The following is a 25,726-nucleotide window of genomic DNA, read 5'->3' on the forward strand; positions in this document are numbered from 1 at the left end:
TTTACCATTCCACCCACAACCATCGATTCCATTTCAAAGGAGTCAAGGAGATTTGGGAAGCAGTGTTTTATGAAGAGGTTCCCCAGGACTAGGAACCTCAGAGCCAATCCAGTGTAAGTTAGGCAGCAGAAAACAGTGGGGCTGAGTCAGAGGGACCTCAATCTATATCCTGCTCTCTCACATATAAATTAAATTTCAGGCAATTATTCTAACTGCTCTGAGCTTTTCTGGGTGCATATGGGAAAATAGCACATCGCTCTTCTGAGAAAAGTAAGAATCAGATGACATCACCTGTGTGACACGCAAGATCCCAGCTAGAACCAGAAGACAATCAAGTGAGGTATTGAGGGATGTTTCATCAAAGGGCTGTTTTCTAAATTTTGTAGTAAGCTAAACCACCAAGGAGCCTGATTGATCTTGGGACTGGTGACAGTGAGTGCTGTACCCTTTCTGTTCTACAGATATTCACCCCACCAGACAGGAATAAGACCACTATCACATTTTTTCACCAGATGTTGTAAGAATCTATTAATATTTACTATTGGTATATCTTCTGGTAACCTGCTGTTAGTCCTAAACAGCTGTATAACCAAATCACCACAAAGAGACTGGGTTTATTTAGTAACCTAGAACACAATGCTGGGCAATAGTTACTCCCTCCTAAACCTCCAAGCCCTCATGGTTTCCTAACATTTAGATTTCCCACATTACACTTGCTTTTAGTGATATATTAGGTCCAGTCCATCTCTCCACGCTGTCCCAAGATCTCTCCTCCAGCTCCCTCTCCAAGCTCTCCTCTCGCCCCTTCTCTTCCCATTCATTTCCTGCCCTCTGGCTCCTCCCCTCTTTCCTGTTCTCTGGCTCCACCCTTTGCACAACATTGTGGCTAGTTGTTTTATTTTGGCCTGTTTACAACACAGTTGAGACAGGATGCTTAGAATAAGTATCACAATGCAATATCTAGATTGAAACCAGAGAGTGGGGGGTGGGGAGGAGAGAAATCAACATTTGAATGAACAAGGGTAAGGTGCATATATTTCAAAAGAACATTATACCAACAGTCAAATTTGAAGCAAGTTTTATTAAATACTGGGCAGGATCATGAATACTGCCAGGTCTATACCCAGGATTCCCAGAGTATGGCTCCAAATTACATTAGACAGGGACATATAAAGATAAAACCCACAATGCTATGTACTTCCCACCTTTATCCAATCCCAGACAAACACACACCTTGATATACTTCCTATGTGTGATCAAGCACACATTCTGTGCAATTGGTGCAACCATGCTTGTCTACAAATGAAAACTTATGGATTGTTATTGTATGTAAATAGCTCCCAGCACTCCAGGAAGTTATCAGTTCTTGGGCAAGTGATGCTTACAAGTTGGAGGCATTTAATAAGATCTCTGAAACATGGTAATTTAAACTTAAAACACAAATAAGCCACCACACAGAGCCAAAGAGAGACAATAGTTTCTGAAAACAGTGACAGGAGAAGACAGTACAGATTCCTCCATCTTGCATTCTTGCTGAGGCCATTTTAGGCTTGACTAGAATTTGATTTCCTTGATGGAAAGCCCCTGGGAAAACTGGCCCAGGTTCTATTCTAGAACCTGAGGTCAAGCTGCCCCAGTTAACTTATCTTGGCTTCTGTTAAACTGGTTGTTTGCACACACACCCCCGAAACTGCTAAATGAGCTAACAGGAGGAGGTTTTTGCCTTTTAAAAGCCCCTTATCTAAACACTCAGTGCTATACTTGGGTCCTGAATATCTGAGTAAAGTCCCATCTGACTGGAATAAAGACTTTTCAATTGACTATAAAATTGTGTCTGAATGATCTTCTCTGGTGGGCTTCCTATAACAAAACCAAAGAGAAAAATTTATGGCAAGGGCAATCCTACATGAGTCCTTCAACAGGGCTCAGGAAATCACGTCAAGTCCTCAGGGCAGAAGCCATGGGTAAAAAGCGAATTTATAATGGGGACACACAGGCACCTGAATGAGTACTGTTAAAATGTGTATGCTCTCCGAAGTGGCCTACTGAGGCTGGAGAGTAAAGAGCCCAACCCTCTCTCTTTAGCTCTCACTTTTTTTTTTTTTTCTGCTGTGCCTGCTATTGGCAGAAAGCAATGGAAATTGAGAAGTACCAGTGCTTTCAATACTGCCATAATGTTCAGCCAACCAGGCACAGAGCAGGGAAGAAGGGATCTACAAGAAGAGATGGTGTCCTGTGTAGCCTGGAAAACATAGCGCTACACCAGGTAGTATCTGGAATAGGTAAGTAAAGTGAGTTTGTTCGAATCCTGTTACATACCTTTGTTACGACCCACATCCTCATACCTACAGTGCAGGCCCAAACTCCCTGGACCCACTGAGCACAGTTTCCCCTGTAGTCTTTTTAGCTTCTTTGCTCAGTCAAGAGGCCTTCTCCTTGGCAGTGCTCCAGGGCTTTCCCCAAATTTCTGCATCAATGCAGACAACTCAGCCTGTACTGCAGGCTTTTGAGATTTGACAAGGAGGTCATAATACCTGCTGTGCAGACAAGTGAAGCAGAACCTGTCCCGGGAAGATAATGGCATTTTAGCTAGAGATCTGGGCCAGTAATGCACTCCCATCTTCTCGGGCGGGAGCAAGGGTGGCCAGACACTAAACTGTTTAGTAACCAAGCTATGGAGTTGCCAGGCTGGCCTGAGCCAGCATGTGGTTTCGGTGCACTTCCCCATGACTCCAAGGAGTAGACAATGTTCCATAACCACAGGAAGGTAATAGGCAGTGTTACCCTGGTGGCATCAGGCACCTACATCTGGTTAGACCAGTTTCCTAGGCCTCGTTCCCTGGATGTTTACATAACCCTCACTCCTGAGGCAGGAGAACACTTGCCAGCTCTTTGCTGCTACTGCCTGGAGCTTCTGAAGCCTTAAGGGGGGGACTTCTGTAGTTGCCAAAGGAAGAAAAGTATCTCTTTGCCTACAGGGATTAGCTGCTGCTTTTTGAAATCATGTGCTCTCAATGTTCAGATCTAAAAGACCAGCAAGAAGACTCACAGGAGCTGCAGCCACTGCAACTGCTGGACTAGTTTTTCACAGGCCAGACCCAGCCTCTGAGGAACCTGAACCAACACCTTTTGAAATGTCACATCTTTCCTGAAGGCGTGACTCCTGGTATACCTCTTCCCAGCGGCCACAGCAGCCTTTTCTTCAAAATCCCAGGTTATCTCTCCGTTGTCTGATAAGAGAAAAAGTTTACAATAGCTTTGCTATCTTTTGTCATCATACGCCAAGGAATCTATTTGTACACTTGGTCCTTTTAGGCAGTAACCCAAATCTTGAACACAGATTGATGCATTCCCGTCCCAACATCTTTTAGAGATGGAGTACGGTATGCACTTGTAAGATGAAATAAGCCTTTTCCTCCCTGAGTTGTTTGTTTAATGGTGTTTTATCACTGCCATAGAAACCCTAAGATGGTCAGTAAGATCCCCTATTTGCTTCTGGAACTCTCAGTTCTCTTTTGTTGGTGGCGAGGGAGTCCCACACAGCACAAGCTGGCCACTAAATTTGTGATCCCCTGCCTCTGGCTCGTAAGTGCTGAGATTACAGTAATGTTCCTCTGTGCCTGGCATTTACATACTTTTTTTGTAATTTATTTTTATACCTTACTCACTTTATGTAGCCCCCTCCCTCATCTCCTCTGTCCCACCCTCCCTCTCCCTTCCCCCCTATAACCATACCCTAGTCCTCAGAAAGGGGGAGAGCTCTTCTACTACATCTGACCCCAGCCTATCAAGTCTCATCAGGACTGCCTGAATCCTCTTCCTCCATGGCCTGCTCCACCCAGGGAAAGTGATCAAAGAGCAGGCATCAGAGACCATGTCAGAGACAGTCCCTGCCCCTTAAGACCCATGTAGAGATGGAACTGCCTATGGGCTACATATGAGCAGGGGGTGTAGGTCCTCTTCATGCATGGTCCTTGGTTGGTGCATCAGTATCTTCAGGGGCCCTGGGCCCAGATTTGTTGGTGTTGTTGGTCTCCCTGTGGAGCTCTTGTGCCCTCTTGAGTCCTTCTATCCTCCCCCCCACCCCCTGCTTCTTCCATAAAACTCCCTGCGCTCTGACCAAAGTTTGGCTGTGAGTCTCAGAATCGGCTTTGATCCCCTACTGGGGATCAGAGGACCTCTATGTTAGGCTCCCTTCCTGTTCCCTCTTCAACTGCTTCCGGTGTCTATTTTCTATTTGTCCTTCTGAATGAGATTTAAGCATCCACCGTCCTTGTTATTTAGCTTCTTTAGGTCTGTGGATTTTAGTATGGTTATCCTATATTATATAGGGGTACAGAGCCAAACAGAATTCTCAATAGAGGAATATGAAATGGTGGAGAAACACTTAAATGCTCAATGTCCTTAGTCATTAGGGAAATGCAAATCAAAACAACTCAGAGATTCCATCTTACACCCATCAGAATGGCTAAGATCAAAAACTCAAGTGACAGCACATGCTGGCTAGGATTTAGTTAAAAGGGAACCCTCCTCCATTGCTGGTGGGAGTACAAACTTGTACAACCACTTTGGAAATCAATCTCGCGCTTCCTCAGAAAATTGGGAGTAGCACTACCTCAAGACCCAGCTATACTACTCCTGGGGATATATACAAAAGATGCTCCACCATACAAGGACATTTGCTCAACCAAGTTCATAGCAGCTTTATTTGTAATAGCCAGAATCTGAAAACAACCTACATGTCCCTACACTAAAGAATGGGTACAAAAATTGTGGCACATTTACAAAATGGAATAGTACTCAGCTATTAAAAACAAGGAAATCATGAAATTTGCAGACAAGTGGATGGAACTAGAAAAGATCATCCTGAGTGAGGTAACCCAGAACCAGAATGACATGCATGACATATACTTATGATATTCACTTATAAGGGAATATTAGCCATATAATATATTTAATATATTTACATACTCTTGTAGGTCTGTATATGAGGTAAAGGGCACCTAGGTGTTGATATGTCTCTCTCTCACACACACACACACACACACACACAAATGGTTTGTTATCTGGTTTACTGCATGTATCCTTTGTTGAAAAGGCTCTTTCTCTGCTGAATTACCTTGGGATCTTTGTTTAAAATCAGTTTGCCACATGGCTAGGATGTCCTTCTGAATTCTCTACTGAGAAATCAGACTTCTCTTTCTACAGGTACCACACTACCACACTGCCTAGCAACAGCTTTCGAAGCCTGAGACCCAGCAAAAAACTCCCAACAACCATTCGTTTCCAGTTATTTTACCCATAACATTTTCACACGAGCTTCAGAACTACCTTTTCAGTGTTAACCAAAGCTTCGTCGTAGTCTGTGTTCAAATGATGTATTTGAGAAGTAGCTGTTGAGCCCTCTGTTCATGTGAGAATCTCTGGGTATGTTTGCAGATTATTACATTGTGCTCTTGAGACCATGTTGCAAGTTGTAGTCACATTTAACTGATGTAAAGTTTCCCATTGTTCTGTTTTCCAAGCTCCAGTACAGAGGGTGAGTGTGGGTGGGCCAAGACCACTTGTTAGCTTCCTGTTTTGGGCTCTCTGTTACTCAGTGCAGTGCTTCCTTTCTTGCCTCACTTGGGTGCCTCACTTTCTTGATCCATGCCATCCACCGTGATGGACTATATCCCCTTGAACAGTAAGTCAAAGACAATCCCTATCACCATTAGTGACTTCTTGCTTATAAATGTAACTAGAAACATTCTAAACATTTAAGACAAAGGAGCACAGTGACCTCAAGACAATGATTTTTATTCCTTTTGCTTACCATATTTGACAATATAAATATGCTCATTAAAAAGTCCCACAATATTTAAATAAGAATTAAGTTCATGAATGCTTACAAAACACAGCCTAAGTACTGTCATTTGTAATCTTTAAATACCTCAACTATTCTAACATGGTCAGACATTTAAAAATAGTCTTCAACTATTTTAATTTTAGAGTATAAAATGTAGCAATATACTAGGTTCTTTGTTATAAAAATTAATATAGAAATTCTCAAAATACTGAAAAAAAATTGTTTGTGAAAGCCATATCCACAGCAGAGGCAATTATGCCTGTTCCTGCAGCAGACATCTTTGAAAGGCACATTTCAGTGACTAGTATTTAGCAACAGTGGCGGTTTAATTTGATATTCCAGTCAGGTTCCCATTATCCCAAGCCGAGCTAATGGAAGGTCAGAAGAGGTAGGAGGACACAGGTTTCCAACTGACTCCTCAGGGTAGCAGTGTGCTTGTTTGATACATCCACCAAGACAAAGGTAAAGGTATGAGAAACAGGCTGTGTCTGCCCACACCCTAATTTAACCACCTGGATACTTTTCATTTAAAAAAAAAAAAAAAAAAAGCTCATTAAAAATTCCTAGGACAGCACACTTAAACCCGAACAGCAAGACCAACCACCAGCTGCCCAGTGCGCCCGAGCAGCAAGACCAACCACCAGCTGCCCAGTGCGCCCGAGCATGGGCAACACTGGTTTTGAGCCTGGAGCAAGACGTCAACGCTTTCTTCTCTGGAGTTACATTTTTCTCTTGGGGCTTATTTCCATTTTCATCGGCTGGTGACTAAACACTGCTACAAATTCCAAAGAATACACAGATGCTCACGATGCACGAAGAACAAAAGTTTAAAATCAGCGTTGGATGGTTTCAGTGACATTTCCCTTCTGATTCAAAGTGGGTCTTGGTTTCCAAGGCTCTATAACTCAGGACCCCAAACTGAAATTCAGGATACACTTCAGGGGATGGCTTACTCTGCAGTGCTGTCTAACACTGACTGCAGTACTAAATTAATTAGAATTAGTATTTGGAAGTACTACTTTTCAATTATTTGATCCCATATGAGAAACAAATGGTAAATTTTAGGGCAATGTGGTAATTTAAAAATACTGGAGATCTACCTTAATTAAATACTATTCTATTCAAATCTCAATTATTTCCTTAAAAAAAAAAAAAAAAGGCTGAGCAGTGGTGACACATGCCTTTAATTCTAGCATTTCGGAGGCACAGGCAGGTAGATCTCTGTGAGTGCAAGGCCAGCCTGGTCTACAGAGTGAGTTCCAGGGCAGTCAAGGCTACACAGGAAAATCCTGCCTCAAAAAAAGGGGGGGGGGATATTTCTCCCTCACTAAAACAGAATAATTCATCAGCAAATACACCAAAGTAGAAAAATTAATATCGTCATCTGTCACTTAGGCAAAATTTAACTTTCAGGTTCCTGGTAACGACTACCATTGGGCACCGATTCCAGTTTTAAAACAGCAGCTTTTAAAATGAAGGCAAAGTTGCTTTATCCTCCCTGTCTGCTCTATCTACTAACTACAACCAGATTCTACAAGAGCAGCAGTTTCTCTCTTGGTCACCTTGAAGGTTTTTTTTTTTTTTGAAATGAATGCAAGAAGATTCTTCTCATGTTTAAACAGTATAAAAAATGTTACTACTGTATTCAGAGTCAATCTTTGTCTTCTAGTTGGAATGCTATAGAATTATAGTCATGCTAGCATGTGTAAACCATGAAATTACTTTTTAAGGTAATAACAACATAAAATACATTTTTTTCTATAAAAATACAATATAGGAGATATATTACCTCTTCCCTGAAATAGAAATTTAATATTTGGACAAAAAATCGTAAACTTTTGATTACATTCAAAATATAGCATTATTTTCTGTATATTTAAAGACTTAAATTATTTTGAGGTTTTGGCAACTGGTGCTCTCAGCAGCAGATTTACATCACTGTAATATTTTATGGACACGGTAACAACCACACAGCTGTTCCCCTTACATCTGCTACCAGGAGGAAAAGAACGGCTTCCTGCAGTGGACCTTCTGGGTGAAGGAGCAGCTGAGGTTGACAACCCGGCCATGGCCGCCACTGCATTCCACGATCACACACGGCATCTGCACCAGCTGCACGGGACTCTTCCCATCTCTCAGTGCCTGAGTGAGGTTTAAGATCTGTGGAAACACAGACTCTCATCAATTTGGGGTAAATACTATAAATATATACCAGATGCATATACACTTAAATACACATAGATGCACAAGATTAGAATTAGATGGTTTTTACCAACTGGAATTTTAAACTACTCCAATGTGCCAATGTCCAGCAACAGTGAAGTCAGAGAGTAAAGAAATCAAAAGGTTGTATATATTCCATTAACAGGGAACTTAAATACTGTTTCAAATGTTTGTCTTACTACTCACTTATTCATCAAATAAAGTTACTACCTTTCTACCATTTCCAAGGCCTTTCTTCTGTGTGCTGGGACATGATGACTAAAATAAAGACATATTTTCTGCCTTCATTTTAGCAGGGGCCAAGGGTCAGTAGTAACAGGTAAGCTGTGCATTAAAAAGGGGAAATATGAAGCAGGCCCAGAGAGAAGTCAGGAAGTCATCCATTTAAAGTTTTTAAAACCCTACTTTCAAATAGGGAAAACAAAACAAGTAAAAGTAACATATAAATATATATTATATCATTATGTGTATATGTGTATATAACAGTTGTATGTATATAATATATATTACTTTTACTGGTTTTGTTTACTGTGCTTGGGTGCTTGGGATTAAAGATATGTACCACCTTGTCCAGCATTACAGTTCATTTTCTTTTTTCCTGAATAGTAGAAAAATGTTCTTTATTCTGTACTTTAGGCATTTCATTACCTCCCCTTCAGGTATCTGAAAACATCTGATATACATGCTATGCATTTCTCTGGTTCTTATGAAAGAAGTGATAAACAGTAACTTTCAACAGAAAGACACATAGGTGAGCAAACTTCATAGTATTTTGAATAGCATAAATCAGATGTGTTTCTAGATCCAACCATGTTGCTATTTCATCAGGGAAATAAATCATTACTGGCAGTTGCAGTTATATTTTACAATGCCCATAAACGTTTCTAGGCTATTATGTAACAACAATTTACAAATCTCTGTTTATAAGCACTGTCTGTACCATGACCCTAAAAATGTGGACCACCGCTCTCTGTCACAAACAATTCCACATTTGGCTAAGGCTGAGGATCTGGCTTGCTTCCATATATGTGGACCTATCTGCATTGCCCCCGTGGCACGCCTGGGTTGGCTACCCAGAGGCTATTTAAGCTGTGGGCTGGCTTTCCCCAGGGTCAGATGATTGTTCAAGGTTCCTGAATAAACTGCATTGAAAAATAAGTAAATAAATAAATTCAGTTTTCTTAAAACAAAAAAAAAAAAAAAAAAAAAGAGAAAGGCTGAGCAGATGTACATGCCACAATCTGGGCAGCTAAAAGCACACAAAACAAAGATGACAGTTCCTGTGTCCAAGACTCTTAGTTCAGGAAAAGTGTCATACATTTACTTCATGTGGTCATTAATAAAGTCATTTTACTTTCACATTATTGCAGATTCTATTATTATTAGTTAAATGCACAGATATGTCCTCAGTCAGTGAATTATTGTGAAAATGGTTCTTGACCAAGGCAAATCTTTGAACGAAAAGCATTTAATTGGAACCTTGATTATATTTTTACAGAGATATTCAGGATGCCATGTCAGCAAAACGACCCTGAGATTTCACCTTACAACCATCAGAATGACCAGGATCAAACACTCAATTGACAACACATGCTGGAAATGTTGTGGAGGAGAAACCTCCTCCATTGCTTGTTTGAATGTAAACTTGTACAACCACTCTGGAAATCAATCTGTTTCTTTCTCAGACAACTAGGATAAGTACTTCCTCAAGATCCAGCTGTACCGCTTGTAGGCATATTTTCAAAAGTGGCTGAAGTACACAATAAAGATTTTGCTCAACCAAAAAAAAAAAAAAAAAATGTGGACCACCATGACTACAGGATGGAGAGTTCTGACTAGTTTCTTCTAATTAACTTGGGTTTTAAAAACATTCTATTTCAAAGCCAAGTGGTGTGCACTGCTACTGTAATCCTGGCCTTTAATCCAGCACTCAGGAGGCATGAGCATCTGTGTCGAGTTCAAGGCCAGCCTGGTCTACAGAGTAAGTTCCAGGACAGCCAGAGAAACCCTATCTTGAAAAATAACATAACAAAAATCTATTCCAAGCATGTTAATCCAAATATACCATTTTAAGTAACATAATATTGCTGGACTCTAAACAATACATGATTGTTACAGAGAACCTGAAAGACAGAAGGGTACAAGAAAATGAAAATTACATGATACTAATTTTCAGATCATTATACAGCAGCAGAAAGAATTCAATCTTCATCTATTTTGTCTATTCGTCTTCCTTGGGAATTCAGAAGACACATGACAGTCCTGCATTATTACTAGAGAAGCCTTCACATAGCACCCCTGACCCCGTCTGGGGAGAGGAACCGAACAGAAGGAAAAACCACGTTCACCCTAGAAGAACTCACAACCCAGAAGCAAATGGTGATGCGAGCAAATGACTGCAAAGCAGAATGGCATGGACAGCTCCTGGGGAACATCGCCCTCCCTTCTTTCTACCCAATCTCACCCGACACATCACCTGCTCTTTCCTCTGCTCCAATGGTATGCAAACTTTTATTCTATGTATAAGCCCAAGAGAACTGTTTAAAAACATTCATTTATTTTCTGTGCGTGCGCATGTATGCTTGTGTGTATGGGTGGACATATGTGCTATGGCACACATGTGGAAACCAGAAGACAATTTGAGGGAGTTGGGTTTCTCCCACCACACTGAAACTAGAACTTGAACTCAGGTCATCAAGCTCAGAAGAAAGCATCTCTACTCACTGAGCCATCTGACTAGCCCATGAGTTGTTGTTGTTATTATTATTTTAATAGATCAGTGCCACAGGCAAGAGGGAAAAAAACTAGACCTCTCCCCTGGCACCATACCTGAGTCTGGGAGATGGCTCACTGGCTAAAGCACTTGCCATGCAAGCATGAGGAATGGAAAGAATCTGGATTCCCAGAATCCACATAAAGCAGGGGAGGCTTGTTGCCCACCTGTCTGTGTAAAAAAAGCAGAAAGAGGAGATCCTCAAAGCAAGCTGGTCAGCCACACTAGGCAAAACAGCAGTCTCTGGGTCCAAAGAGAAACCCTGTCTCAATATGTAAGGAGAAAATCAACCAAGAAAGATACCTGCTGTCTATCTCGGGATCCGACATGCATGCATACACATTAATGTGTACACAACACCAACATATATACATATATGCTCACCATGCATATTCAAAAAGAGAAAGGAAATCAGACTATCAAATCAAATTACACCATCGAGATACTACCATTTGTCCTTTTCTCTCTTCAGTGACCTGTCATGCACTTTTTCTCTTTTGGAGACAAGATCCTGCTATGCAGTCCAGGCTGATCTTGAACTGAGTATCCGTCTGCCTCAGCCTCTAGAGTACTGGCATTGTAAATGTGCATTATCATGCCCAGCTCTACTGCACCTATCTGTGTAATACATAACTCCTTTGTGAATGCGAGGCTATGAATAATGAACTCAGAACAGCACAAACCAATGGCTTGTCCTACCTAACTTCAGAGCTCATCACCTTCTCAGGCAGGTAGTGTGTTTTTTGGTTTTGTTTTTTAATTTTTCATGTGTGAACTTCAATCCATAAATGAAGCTTACAAAATTGTTTATAACATTTTTTAAATTTAAAATGAAATTCCTAAGATAAACACAAGAGTTCCTTCTTATCTATTGGTTTTAGGTACTCATCACAGCAAACATCAGTTGGAAAATTTTGAAGGAAAAAAAAATAAGCAACTTATAGGTTTCAGTATATTGTTATAATTATTTCATTTTAAATTTTCATTGCTAATCAAATACTGTCATAGGTTATTTATCTACAGTGCTTGTAGATTTCAGGTGTCTACTTGAGAACTTGGGATGGATCTCCAAAGGATAAAAGCAGACTGTTGTACACCCTCAGGGACAAAAATCTAGAAGACGAGCCATACTCATATGCCAAGTTAATTTGTTTCGAGCAAAAAGTCAAGGCAGGCCTTAACTCTTTCTACCTGAATATGCAGTTCAAGTTCATTAGGAGACGGCAACACTCTGCTACATAAGTATAACCACTGGGCCCGACTCCCTGCTCCTGACATGGCAGCCTCCTAGCTGGGATCCCTGCCCGGGATCATCTGGGAAGCAGGCTGGCAAGAGTGTCCTGCTTGACCTCTTCACAACCTCTGTATCATTAGGAATCCTGTTGCTGAGACCAGGTCCTACCTGTCCCTCACTGAACTCACAAACAGTTTCACAGTGCACACTAAAGCAGCCCCAGATAAGAGTGCCTCTTCAACAACTTCCATAATCCCTTCCATGTGGAATTCATACTGTAGCCCTTAAGGAGCTTTGCACTCTATCTCTACCTTACTAATTACATCTGTAAATACTTGATGAATTAATGAGTATCTGATTTCATTATATTCACCATTATCCCACTGTGTATAATACAACAGTCAGTGCAAAAACTAGACTCATCTTTGACACAATACAGTATAAGATAGCTATATTATATTAAATATATGCTTTTAGGATGAGGACATTAGTTTGGAGTCACTAAAAGCCAGTTTTCATATCAAATCTTCCTTCTGGAACATAGGTGAAGCAAATAGTATTGCTTGTGAGTGAGCATGACCTTCAGGCTCATGCGACCAGACCCAGGGCCTTTATCTCAGGTCCAGGTGCTAAAGGGGAAGGAGTAAAGAGACTGCACTGAAATGCAGTTTTCTCAGTCAGCACTCAACCTTGCTGATGTAACTGCTCTAGAAAAGCCAAGTGTGTTCCAGATGGAAAATTACCTACTGGCAAAAGAATTAAGTATGGAAATGTTTGTGCAAGTGTATCAGACAAAGTAAAAGGTAGGAACACACAGACAATCATCATCAGAATGGGAGCAAATGGGACTGAGGATATAGTTCAGTGGAAGAATGTTTGCCTTCATGCAATGTGCAACCTGGATTCCACGCAGAATAGTTAAAGGGGCAAGCAATTACGCTGAGTAAACAACTGGCTAAACAAACAACATTCAAGGGAAAGAGGGATAATTTATAGGGCAAGAGAGGCAAAAGAGTAAGTACTTAAATCCACTTCACATATCATCACCTGAGGTGTCTAGGTTCCGCATCACACATTACAGGTAGTATTAGGAGTCACAGTGCTGGTAACTGTCTCAAGGAGACATTCTTCACAAATAGTATCAAACAGTGACCTACCTGGCCTCTCATCACAGACATCTGACTTTCGAAGGTTGCTCTGTCAAATCCTTTGTCCATCTGTTACAGAAAGGGGGAGGAGGTTAATACAGCTCCCAACATCAACAACTTTAAAACAAGTATCAATTTTTAATACAAACAAACCCTTCTAGGCAGCAAGTAAGACCATTAAGAAAACTTTCCAACTGAAAACATAACCAGAAAAAACTATTTTAATCTGATACATTTTAGGAACGACCCAGAATAACAGGAGTTTTATTTGCTTATACCTTCAACTTGTTCCAGAAAGGATTTAATATGAGCCAATGGGTTTGGACTTTTTATAAGAATTAAATCCTTTCAGGTCACAAAACATACATTATAATTCAAAGAGTAATTTTGCAAAAACATACAACTTGAAAAAAGTCTTTAATTAATACTCAGTAAATGTAACTTTACAAATGTATGTATTATAAAAACAAAACTGCTAATTCCTCTCTGCCCTTCCAGGCTGTGCTAAAAGCATAAGTAGTATCTACAAATGAGGCTTAATGTAGCCTATTTTTAAAGAATACATTTTCTTTGACAATCAAAAGTAAATATTTAAAAAATTAGCATGTGGACAAATGTTTGCTTAGTCTATCCTCCCCAGGAACCATGCATACATCTGTCCATACATCTGTCCAGGCAAGAGCAAGCTATTGGTACTAAATGAAAATCACCCTAGGCTAGAGAGGTGACTTGGCGGTTAAGAGCACTGGCTGTGCTTCCTACACCAACACAGTTGTTCACAATCATCTATTAACCCCAGTCCCAGGGGATCCCAGGGGATCTTCTGGTCTGCATGAGCAACACACACACACACACACACACACACACACACACACACACACAGAGATTTACATGCAGACCAAACACCCATATGTTGAAAGGATAAAGAATATTTTTAAAATGCTGACAGATCTATGCTCACATTCCAAATTTGGGCAACGAACTTGACTTTTCTCAACATTAATTTCACCAATAGTTAAATGATAAAAATAGTGCTACATGGATAAGTTTAAAGTTATATATAAATAAGAAATCATGGTGTTTATTATGGAAAAAAGGCTCATGTGTCCTTAGTGTGATGAACTCTCATCTCAGATCTTACAGCATTTGGACATAAGGCCTCTGAGTGGTAACCAAGTCAGGAAGGTGGACCTCCCCAAAACAGAACTATTCCCTTAGGAACAGTGGAGCAGCTACCCTGCTCTCTTACAGCATGTGAGGATGTCATGAATGAGAACAAATGTTAACGAATGCACGCTGGAAGAAAGCTACCCCGAAACTGACCATGCCCACACCCTAATCTCACACTTCTAAGCCCCCAAATTGTGAGGAAGACATGGGCATTGCATGAGTGGGCCAGCTTGTGGCCCCTTCTTACAGCAGCCTGACTTGCAAAACAGCCATTCAAAACAATGTAGCTCGGTGGTCAAATCCTTGTACAGCAAGCTGAAGGCCCTCAGTTCAATCTTTAGCACCAGAGAAAAAAATGAAAGGTAAAATCTAACATGGAAAACAATAAATGTATACCATCTAAATTAAACATCCACTTACCTTAAAAAGTTCATAAAGATCTTCACACAAATCTTGTACAAAGTTCATGTCAGAAATATAGGGTAGAATCAAGTTTCGGGTCTCTTCAGAAAAAGGAACTTTTGCTTGAGGAAGCCAAGCCCAGTGAAATGGATCTAGTGGGAAAACAGATGTTAATGATCAGTGAGTAATGGCTTATTCAGACTCACATTTATCCAGTTCTTTCCTATAATGCCCAGCTTCTCCCAAATAAAAAAAGAAAAAGAAAATTTCTCAGAACAAATCATCCTTTACAATACAAGCTATTCAGACTCCAGGTTCAGATGGCTAGTCAGGATGCCAATAAATGGGAAGGTCTTGTCTAAGTTGTTCTGTTTCTTAGTTTCACACAGTAAAGAGGTGGGATGTGATAATGAATCTAATTCGAACAACTCTGTCTCAAAAAAAAAAATCAGAACACATACATTTGGGGTTAAGAAATTGGTGGGAACCTGTGATCTTTCACATATACAGATTCAGTCTCAAGGATTAGAGCTCCTATCTTCCATAGTTACACATGATCAGTAATTGCGGAATCTGTAGAGTAAGCTCTACAACTTTAAATAATTAGGAAGTGAATAAATGGCTTTAAAGGATTAAAAAAAAATCATTCATGAGCCTAAAACAGGAAGCAGCTTAGCAACAGACTAGGAAGATTAGTAAACCAGTGAAATCTTCTAGAAAGGGATGAGACATAGGTAGATTCCAGGACTACCAACCAGATAACTCTACTCGTTATAGTTTGAATGTGAAATGACCTTCACAAAGTCATGAGTTTGAACATCTGGTATGTGGTGATATTTGGGAAGCTGTGGAACCTTCTAAACATAGGGCTTGAACAGCAAATGTAGGACTACAGGAGTGGAGCTAGGAAATTATTATAGTCTCAGTTAAATGTTTAAAATGTGAAGCATCTGCCTCATGCTTCTGTTCCCCTCCCCGACAACAGTTTCTTCCTATAGTCCTACCCAGCCTAGAACGTTAGATAGACGAGCTGGTCTCGACCTCGAGATCTGCTTGCTTCTGCTCTAGAATGCTAGATTACGGGAGCACCACCGTGTAGATATAGACCTGCCTCATGCTCTTCATGTTCCACTCTCCATCCCTATTACGGATGGACCGTATCTCCTTAACCATGAGACAGAATAGACAACTCCTTCCCTAAGAGGCTTCCACCAGGCATCTGGTCACAGCAATGAGCAACGTCAGCGGCCCTTTCCTAACCCATCTCTCTGCACAGTGTGAGACTTACACTTGGTTTACACGTACTGCCCACATTCCTCTAACATGTTTTGCTCTCCATCCTCTTAACAATTTCATTTAAAACACTCTTATTCTTTGCTATTTTGGTTTCTAATCCCTGTCCTTCCACTTTACTCTCACCATTCACCAGCTCCCACACCCTGCGCCTGCCCGAGTACTTCTCACAGCCCAAGCGCAGCTCCTTAACCTCAGGGCTGTGCCATGTCTCACCCTTCAGGAAGCTCTTCCACTGTGACTTGGTGGATACCAGCTCTCAAAGTTCTCTCTGCCCTGTCTGCTGGCTTTCTCTCCTTTCTTTTAATCTTACTGTTCCCCAAGACCCTATCAGTCCTTTTCCCCTTCATTCACTGGGCACATATCAAACTTTTATTGAGTATTTATGCTCCTGGCACTGTATTAGGCAATGGTGCTTGTTCTCAATGATTTCCCTGGATGACAGTAAATAAAGCCACGGCTTTCACTATATGGATGACAGCTAAAGCATCCCTACACTCTTAATACCAACTCTTTTGTAAGCTCCAAACCCTTGATCACCACCACATGTTTAGCAAAATTTACCAGATGTTTTATAGGAATTTGACCAAACTACCACTTTAAAAAAGCAGTCTGCATATAAGTTTCAAATGATTAGTGAGAAAAATAAAATGCAACCACAAGACATTTCAAATCAGTTCCACAAAACATAGGGAAAGAAAACAAATAAGAATTTATGGTAAATAAATAAAAAAAAGATAAGCCCCAATCTACTGACACTTTAAGATACATATTAAAAGACTCAGTCTGGGTTAAAAGAAATCAGTTGGTGAGTTTGAAGCCAGCCTTGTCTACAAAGTCAGTCTAAGACAGCCAAGGCTACACAGAGAAACCCTGCCTCAAAGAACCAAAAAGTATAGAATAACACGCAGTAAACGCTAACAAAATGAAAAGCAATGTAGCAATGTTACAACAGAAAAAAATACATGCAAAGACCACCGAGACAATAAAGTATATTACATTTCACACAAATGAACCCGGGAGTATTGACACTGGTGTTTTTGTATATGAAACAAGGCTAAAAGTCAGAAGAAACTCATTTAAAAAGTCAGTTATGGCTCTCAAAAGTTAACAGATTAAGTTAAAGACAAGTTGAGGGCATTCTGGTACTAAAAACTAACAAGTTTTAATGAACAAAGAGGAAACTTTGTCCCCAAATCTATTCTTTCAAATATAGTCCTTTATATTGATCATATTTATAATCAAAAAGACGTTACTAACAACATGAAAAAATATCCACATAGCTCATATTCAAACATGATAGCACAGTACCCTGGAAAATAGTACTAACAGATGCTTTGAAAGTGCCAAGAATGGCTGGCATGTAAGCACTCCTTTAATCCCAGCACTCTGGAGACAGAGGCTGGTGGATCTCTGAGTGAGGCTAGCCTGATCTACAGAGTGAGTTCTAGAGCAGTCGGGGCTACACAGAGAAATTCTGTCTCAAAAAAACAAGCAATCAATCAAACAAATGAACAAAAAGAAAATGCCAAGAATGGGCACTTTTTAAAAATCAAGACTACACAGCCAGCCTTATGTTTGGCCAAATGAAAACACGTAGCTTGACAAATACTTAAGAGCTCTTCAGCTTGGATCCTAAACCTCGCTTCCCAAAGGAGCAGACCTACAGTGCAACTGGAGCTGGTGGAACTTTCAGAAGGTGGGTCATACATGGAAGGAAACTGGGCTACTAGAGCACATCTCTTGAAACATTAAGACCATGCTGCCTTCCCGTGTCTCACTCCCCACAACCATTTTAACAAGCAACCTGCCATGAGCTATGTGAGCTATGCTGCCTAAGACCCAAAGCAATGGTGCCAAGTAACCATTCACTGACGTCTCTGGAACTGTGAGCCAAAAGAAACCTTTTACTGATTTTTTTCCAAGTATTTGTCACAGTGATATAAAACTAGCCAACATGGGGCTGGAGAGATGGCTCAGAGGTTAAGAGCACTGGCTGTTTTTCCAAAGGTCCTGAGTCCAATTCCCAGTAACCATATGGTGGCTGATGACCATCTACAGTGAGATTTTATACCCTCTTCTGGCATGCGGGCAGAATACTGTGTAAATAATAAATCTTAAAAAAAAAAAAAACCCTAGCCAACACACACAGAAAAAATACAGAGATACATAAAGAGAAAATAATGGTGAAAAACATGAGGAAAAAACAAGCAAACTGAAAATATGATCAATAATATATCAATATTATATATAATAATATAATCTAAGCAAGCAAGATAAATGAGTGAATATATAAACATGCCAGTGTTTGACAAGAAAAAAATTTGGCAAGTTTAAACAGAAAACAAGCACACCAATAAGCTAAAGAGGTACAATCCCAAATGCTGAGATTATTTTTAAAATTTGTTAAAAATATTTCAAAGTCTGAAAATACAAGCTCTCACATTCCAAATAATCTATCATATATATAAAGACTGCACATAAATGACATATTATGCTTTATAGACCCTCTCTGATCTCCACCTCTACCAGCATTTTAAGGCAAACCCTAAATATCACTTCATTTACCTTCTAAAATAGATTATGATTATGTAACAAAGAAAATTTTAATTTTAGGAGAATCTACATCAAATATTAAAGTCATAAATTACAAATTCAAGACATGAGCTGGGCAATGGTGGTGCACCCCTTTAATTCCAGCACTTAGGAGACAGAGGAAGGTGAATCTCTATAAGTTTGAGGCTAGTCTGGTCTACAGAGTTCTAGGCTAGCCAGGGCTACACAGAGAAACCTTGTCTCAGAAAGAGAGAGAGGCAGGGAGGGAGGGAGGAAGAGGAAAAGGAGAAGAAATACTTCAAGACATGGAAAATTTTAAATACAACAAAAATGTCCCATAGCTGGGCAGTGGCCACCCACACCTTTAATCCCAGCACTCAGGAGACAGAGGAAGGTGGATCTCTGAGTTTGAGGCAAGCCTGGTCCACAGAGCAAGTTCTGGGACAGGTGGGGCTACAAAAAGAAATCCTCTTTTAAAAAACAAAGCAAGCAAACAAAAAAGTCCCAAAACTGGTTCCAAATGCATCATAAACAATCATCTGAAGCAGGAGAGACAGAAAGGGTAACTAAAGCATCATGAAGAGGCATGGGAGGTCTGAATCCTGCTAAGGAATAAAGCCCAAAATATCAGCATTCATTTCTACCAAGACATTCTGATCTATCATTCCTATGTTAATACCTTAGAAACTCGTTACCAAACCTACTTCCAAGACTAAAACCAAACAAGGTCATCCAAAAGTATACAAACAACACATAGCAAGAGCCAAGTCACTTGTACCTGCAAAGCCTCAGGGGACAGACCTGAGCTTTAGTGAGTGATCACACTTTATCCAGTTTCCTTTCCTACTTCAAGCTCTATCAATTTTGTACCCTGCCCATCCGAGAGAACTCTAAATACTTACATGCTCTCCATTCATCAGGATGTTTAAAGGGAAACGCTAGCCCATTATCAATTGCAGCTATTTTAATAAGCATTTCTTTACCATCAATCCAGTTTGATTCCTAAAAGGGAGAAAAATGATCTACTGATAAAAAGTCTATAAAAATATTGCAAAAGGATCAATTACAATAATTATTGAGGCTTAAGTGTATGCTCTCTTGGAAATCTATAAAATTAAAATTAGATTTCCAGAAAAAAACCACAGTCATATAAGAGACAATCTTTATAAACAATAAACATTTCATAGATGTTATTTTAAAAATTGGAATATATATTTAGTTAATAAATTATTTAACATTTTTCATCTCTAGAGAAGAAAGTTTGAAAATACTAACTTTAGAGAAAGAGTCTAGATAATCCATTGCTTAAATGTGTGCTATTTGCCTACTGTTACTTTTCTTAAAAAAAAAAAATTATCTGATTTCATGTATATGGGTGTTTTGCCTCCATGTTCGCATAGCACATGTAAGGACTGGAAGAGGGTGACATATTTCCTAGAACTGGAGTTACAGAGAGGGCTGTGAGGCACCATGTGGGTGCTGGGAGTTGAACCCAGGTTATTTGAAAAAGCGGCTGGTGATCTTAACCATTGAGCCATCTCTCCAGCACTTATCAGTTTCTTTTGCTGAGCATACTTTTAAGTTACTTAATGACTAAAGTTTGTTTTTTGATATGGCTAAGTACTATGCATACCAATTTTCAAATTTCCTGGATAACTACTTAAAAGTACAAACATCTCAAAGTGAGGCAACAGCTTAAGCAGTAACTTGGGAACACAAAGATTAAATACGGAAGAAATTATTTTAAATATTCCACAAAGCATTTATTGTTCTAAACTTAAGAAAAAAAAAAGATCCTAAAAGGGTATCTTCTCTAACTATATAAATATGAATTTGTGAATAAGAATGGCCCAGTGGGCTCATATGTTTGAATACTTGGTACCCAGTTGGTGGAACTATTTGGAAAATATTAGGTGAGGCCTTGTTGGAGGAGCTGTGTCACTGGGGTTGGCTTTGACGTTTCAAAAGTCCATGCCCTTCCCAGGTGGTGCTCTCAGCCTTGTGTCTGTGGACCAAGCTGTGAGCTCTCGGCTACTGCCCCAACACTGCGCCTGCTGCCGTGCTCCTCGCTATGACGGCCATGGACTCTAACCCTCTGCAAGCTCCCAATAACCCCTTTTATTCTAGAAGTTGTTTTGGTCATGGTGTCTCTTCACAGCAACAGAAACAGGTACCCAAAGTTGACAGTACCAAAATTGATAGCAATTAATCTGAAACCTGTAATTCTGTTAATGTGAACCATCCATACAGTCTGTTATGTAAGTTTAAGCCAGTTTATTATAAGTAGAAGTACTTCTTTAAAAGTTCAGGGAATCTGATTCACAAGTAAAACAGTATTTCATTTTATTATGTAATGTTGCTATTACCTAACACTAAATCAAAACACTTAGAAGAAACGGAATTAGCAAATACAAACATGTCAAAAGCTTTACTTGGTCTCCAATACACATAAGAAAGAGATAGGAAAGGAAAGGGGAAGGGGTGCATTGTTCTAGAAGTATAGTACAGACCTGGGGATATGGCTGTTGGTAAAACAATGCAGCAAAAGCTTGGTAAAACAATACAGCAAAAGCTTGAGACCCCAAGTTTTTATACCCAGGACCCATGTAAAAAGCCAGGTATGGCAGTGCACCCCTGTAATGCTACTGCCAAGGAGGCAGACAGATGCCAGCCAGCCTAGCTTACTTGGCAAGCTTTGATAAGATATTCTGTCTCAAAAACAAGGTGGATGGCTTCTGAGGAATCACACTGAAGATTGACCCTTGGCCTTCACATATATTTACACACAAGCATCCAACTCCAAACACACATATGAAATACAATGTGAACGAAGTGACAGAAGATGAAAACAGACAAAAGGGATTAGAAACCAAAAATGTAGCTGGGTGGGCAGTGTACACATGTACCGTAGCACATGGAAACGTAGAGCTCAGGGCCAACTATAGCTACAGAGCAAGTCTGAGGCCAGCCTGGCCTTTCGTTTTCAACTCGGTTGGTTGGTTTTGTTTTTAACCGAGTTAAAAACGAAAGCAATCAACCAACCAACCTAAAACAAAAATAATCCCCCATCACCAGCAGCAACAAGGTAAAGAACTTGAAGAAATCTGTTATATGAACTGAATACATACTTTTATTCATTAAATTTTCCTTACCTCATTTTCAACTTTCTTTGCATATTTCTTCTTTTTATATTTGATTAACCAATTATCATTGCCCCTGTCTTTCAAAAGGAATAAAAATCTGTTAGTCGATATTCACAAATACTGCGGCTTCATACTAAGAGGCGAAATCTAATCTCCCAGTTTTTGAGATTTTCATTGGTTCTCTGTAGCACTGATTCACCATATATATGTGACTAGTCTTATGTCAACTTGACACACAAAGTAGAGTTATTTGAAAGAAGGGAACCTCAATTGAGGGAAAAAAAGCCTCCATAAGATCTGGCTGTACAGCATTTATGACCTAGTGGTTGTTGGGGAGGGCCAGCCCACTGTGGGTGGTTCATCCCTGGGCTGTGGTCCTGGGCTCTATAACAGGCAGGCTGAGCAAGCCAGCACTCCGCCATGGCCTCTGCATCAGCTCCTGCCTCCAAGTTCCTGTCTTGACCTCATTAGATGACGAAACAGCAATATGAAGGAAGTTTAAGACAAATAAACCTTTTCCACCTCTACGTGCTTTTTGGTCATGGTGTTTCACCCCAGCAATAAAAACTCTAAGACAACAGAAAAGTTATGATTTAACACAGGTTTAAAAACATGGTCAGCATTAAGTTGACTCTTACTGAACTTTTCTCTATGCCAGATTACTGTCCTAAGTGCTTCACCTGTATTAACTGATTTGGCCTTCAGAACCATCCTGTAAGGTAAGAGCAATGGCTAGAAGAAGGTTAGTTAAAATCAAAGACAACGTCTTCTCACTTAACAAGAAGGCACATTCACCCTGGCTGGTGGCACATTCAAAGCAGCCTCACCCAGTGTCAACAACTGAGCAGTCTGCACCAGTTAATACTGACCTACGGTCATTTAATTAAAAAAGTCAAATTGAGAAAATTATATGATGCTTTTCAGAAGCTAATATTAAGTGATGAAAACAAACTTGAAAGCAGTAGTTTCCAAGTAGAATAAGAATCTAAGAATCACCAGGAGGCCCTGTGAAGCACAGCCCTGGCCCCAACTAGTAATTTCTGAAGAGGGTGGTATTTGAGAAGATATGTATTGAGTAAGTTCTCATGAGTCTGGGAATCAAAGCTTTGACTGCTCTACATCACTGTTCCCTCACAGTACAGCACAAACAAAAAGCTTAATGTTTCAAAAACAAAATTAATAGTTACACATTATCAAAATAAGAATTTTTTCATATATGCAGATAGCATTTCTAGTCTCTGGCTTTGTCCTGCTTTTAGGCAACTGAGGGAACAGGAAGTGTTCTCTGTGGCCCAATATGAAACAGGACCTCAGCACAGGACTACCTGCCCAAGAGGGTCAGTGCTTCCTGTTTTCCAAGACGGAAGAGGACTGGATTCTCTTGAACCAACATTTATGGCTTTGATTTCAGTAATGAGAACCTGATTTACAATTTAAGAGATTGAACAAATGAGAGAAGTCAATACCTGTGTTTCTGATGATGTAATCCAAAACCACTAATCTTTCAAACTGTGTCTGAAACTGTTTTCTAATATTTTCAGGCAGAGGCTCAGCTTCAAACTTCCTAAGCCAATACTCAGCCTCCTTGTAATCTTTCATAAACAGCTGAAAGGAACCAACCTATAATTTCAAGAACTACAGTTAGGAAGGAAAATACAAACACAAAGGCATTACTCTTCAAATTTCTCACCAGTACCAGCACAAAATGTTACATACATAAGCACAGTAAAGAAAATGGCACTTAACACTACTCCAGATAAGCCACATTTATTAAGATCACTTAACATATTAGCTTAAATAATCACAAGAATACGGAGCAACTAAAAGAGGTTCAACCCAAGACTTTTAGAAAGCGCTTTTAGGAAATTAAAAAAAAAATACACATATGTCCAGAAGGTGATATTCTTAAGAATGTTACTTCCTAAAAATAGGCATCAAAGTGATTTTAACCTAGAGGCCAAACTGAAAAATTTCTTGGTTATTTCATGGCAACACAATTTCCCAATGGAAGCAGCATTTCTGTATTCTTTTCATAACATCAAGGTTGTAAAAGTTTTGGTTTATGACATGTAAACATGTTTTTGTTTTAACCCCAGGTGTGGAATATGGGACTGATTCAGATTGTCCACAGCAGCAAACTATTTGCCTCCTGCAGGCTCTTGAGAGGGGCTCTTTGTCAGCTGTAGTCAGTTTAAATCAGAGGACTCTGGAGAGGGAATAAACGCCAGAGCGCAGAGAGTGTTGGGGGAGGGGAAAAAGAAGGCTGCTGGTGCCTGCCTCTGCTGCTCCTGGTTGCTGTTGATGTAGTGTAACGAGAAGCAGGAGATATCCTAAAATGAGGATTGGACTTGCCCCCATGGAACTTGACAACATTAACCAGGAAGTAGCTAAGGAAAACTACAACTCCTCTCTGCACTAACCTCCTTTCTCTCCTACCTGGTACTGGGGTGTTGGAGGGGATGGGGATAGAAAAGAGAAGAAAAGGTATTAGAAACATAAGTAAAATCAATTTAAAAAGTAATACCTACAATCAAGTAATAGAATAAAATAAAAATTTAAAAAATGGACTCTTTAGGCAGATCAACGATCATGTCATAAATTTTAAAGATTTAATCAACTGATTGTAGTTTTTTTTTTTATTGTAGCCTTTCTAATGGATTCTAAGTCTTTTCCTTGAAGATATGCCCATTTGAAAATGCACTTTTATTATTAAAACTGCGAGTTAAAAAAGTTGCTGCGGGGATACAAATTTCATTAGCAGATGATGTATGGTAACACGTGACCTATTCTGCTTCACAAATGCAAGCAACAAATCGCCATGAGGAAGCTTGCTTCACAGCTTAACATTTTATAAGCTTATGAGACATTTTAGCATCCTAAAGGTTTTCTTTTAGTCACAGTTATTTTAGCACATCCAAGAAAATAGTAAAAATGTTCAAATCTGACTGCCTGGAATACAATTAAATAAAAAAATAAATTGTGAATTTTTACTCAAATTCTTTAGACACTTGTACAACAACAATAAAATTACAAGTAAAATATAGAAGTTGTTTTAGAATGCCCTTTCCATTAGCTCTCTGCACCCTTGCTTAGCGAGGCGCCAAAGGCCCTTGGGTTTACTTGAAAATGGTAAATGATAAATCTGACTCGTAGTGAATGTACACAGAACTTCCACTAGGTCTCTGCCATCTGCCAACTACCTGACATGACGTCTTCAGTTTATCCCAGCAACTTAAAAAGTAGTCGTGGTTTTCACCTCATTTTATAAAAACTGGGACTGTTTTCAGAAAGGCTGAGACTAGAACCTAGCTCCAAGTCTAGACCTGTGCTTTTCACAGTAACTTTACAAAGCCTTTCAAATCACATCTGCTTGACTCCTAATTCAGTAAGCTCCTCTCCCAGAAAACGACTGGACACAGAACCTTGCAGATACACACCAGGCAAGCACTCTATCACTGAACTGGAACTCTAGTCTAGGCATCCTTTTTTTATTTTATCCGCTCAGAGCGCCTTCTAAGCAGCTTTCTCAAACTGTATTGAAACTCCTTGTTACCATGAGCTCAAGAGGAGGAAGTGTTTTCTTTTTTTTTATTATCTCCACAGCCTACAACAGGATGCCCAATATCTAGCTACATTCCCCGTCCCAGGAACATGTCCAACTGCCCTGAGAGCAAAGCTTAGAGTAACTTACCTTAGGAGGAAGTCCTATCCGATGGAACTTTCTACCTACTTTTGGCACTTTCTCTAAGGCATACTTTTTGCCTCTTGATTTTGCACGGTCAATAGCACTATAGTTAAACGTCTCACTGACAAACCAAACCACCTAGAAAAATGGATAAAGTTCATATCAAGGTAATTCTGTTCACACATACCATCAAATTCACTCTAATGCTGTAAATGAGCAAGATCTAATCCTGTAACAAGACTCCTAGAGAA

The 25,726-nt window shown here is 39.8% G+C and overlaps 1 protein-coding gene across 1 annotated transcript in view; it reads right to left on the reverse strand.

Annotated features, from left to right (window-relative positions):
• Window positions 1-5,783: 5,783 nt before the first annotated feature.
• The window catches only part of Pi4k2b (phosphatidylinositol 4-kinase type 2 beta), a 30,853-nt gene continuing 10,910 nt past the window's right edge, over window positions 5,784-25,726 (reverse strand). Inside the window, exons 4-10 of the mRNA XM_060365316.1 lie at window positions 25,482-25,613; window positions 23,257-23,410; window positions 21,800-21,867; window positions 19,550-19,649; window positions 14,817-14,950; window positions 13,236-13,295; window positions 5,784-8,008 (exon numbers count right to left, since the gene is read on the reverse strand). Of these exons, the coding sequence (XP_060221299.1) occupies window positions 7,841-8,008; window positions 13,236-13,295; window positions 14,817-14,950; window positions 19,550-19,649; window positions 21,800-21,867; window positions 23,257-23,410; window positions 25,482-25,613 (816 nt within the window). The 3' untranslated portion in view covers window positions 5,784-7,840. The remainder of the gene's footprint in view (window positions 8,009-13,235; window positions 13,296-14,816; window positions 14,951-19,549; window positions 19,650-21,799; window positions 21,868-23,256; window positions 23,411-25,481; window positions 25,614-25,726) is intronic.

This window comes from Meriones unguiculatus, chromosome 12, assembly GCF_030254825.1.
Source record: "Meriones unguiculatus strain TT.TT164.6M chromosome 12, Bangor_MerUng_6.1, whole genome shotgun sequence".
NCBI classification, from domain to species: domain Eukaryota; kingdom Metazoa; phylum Chordata; class Mammalia; order Rodentia; family Muridae; genus Meriones; species Meriones unguiculatus.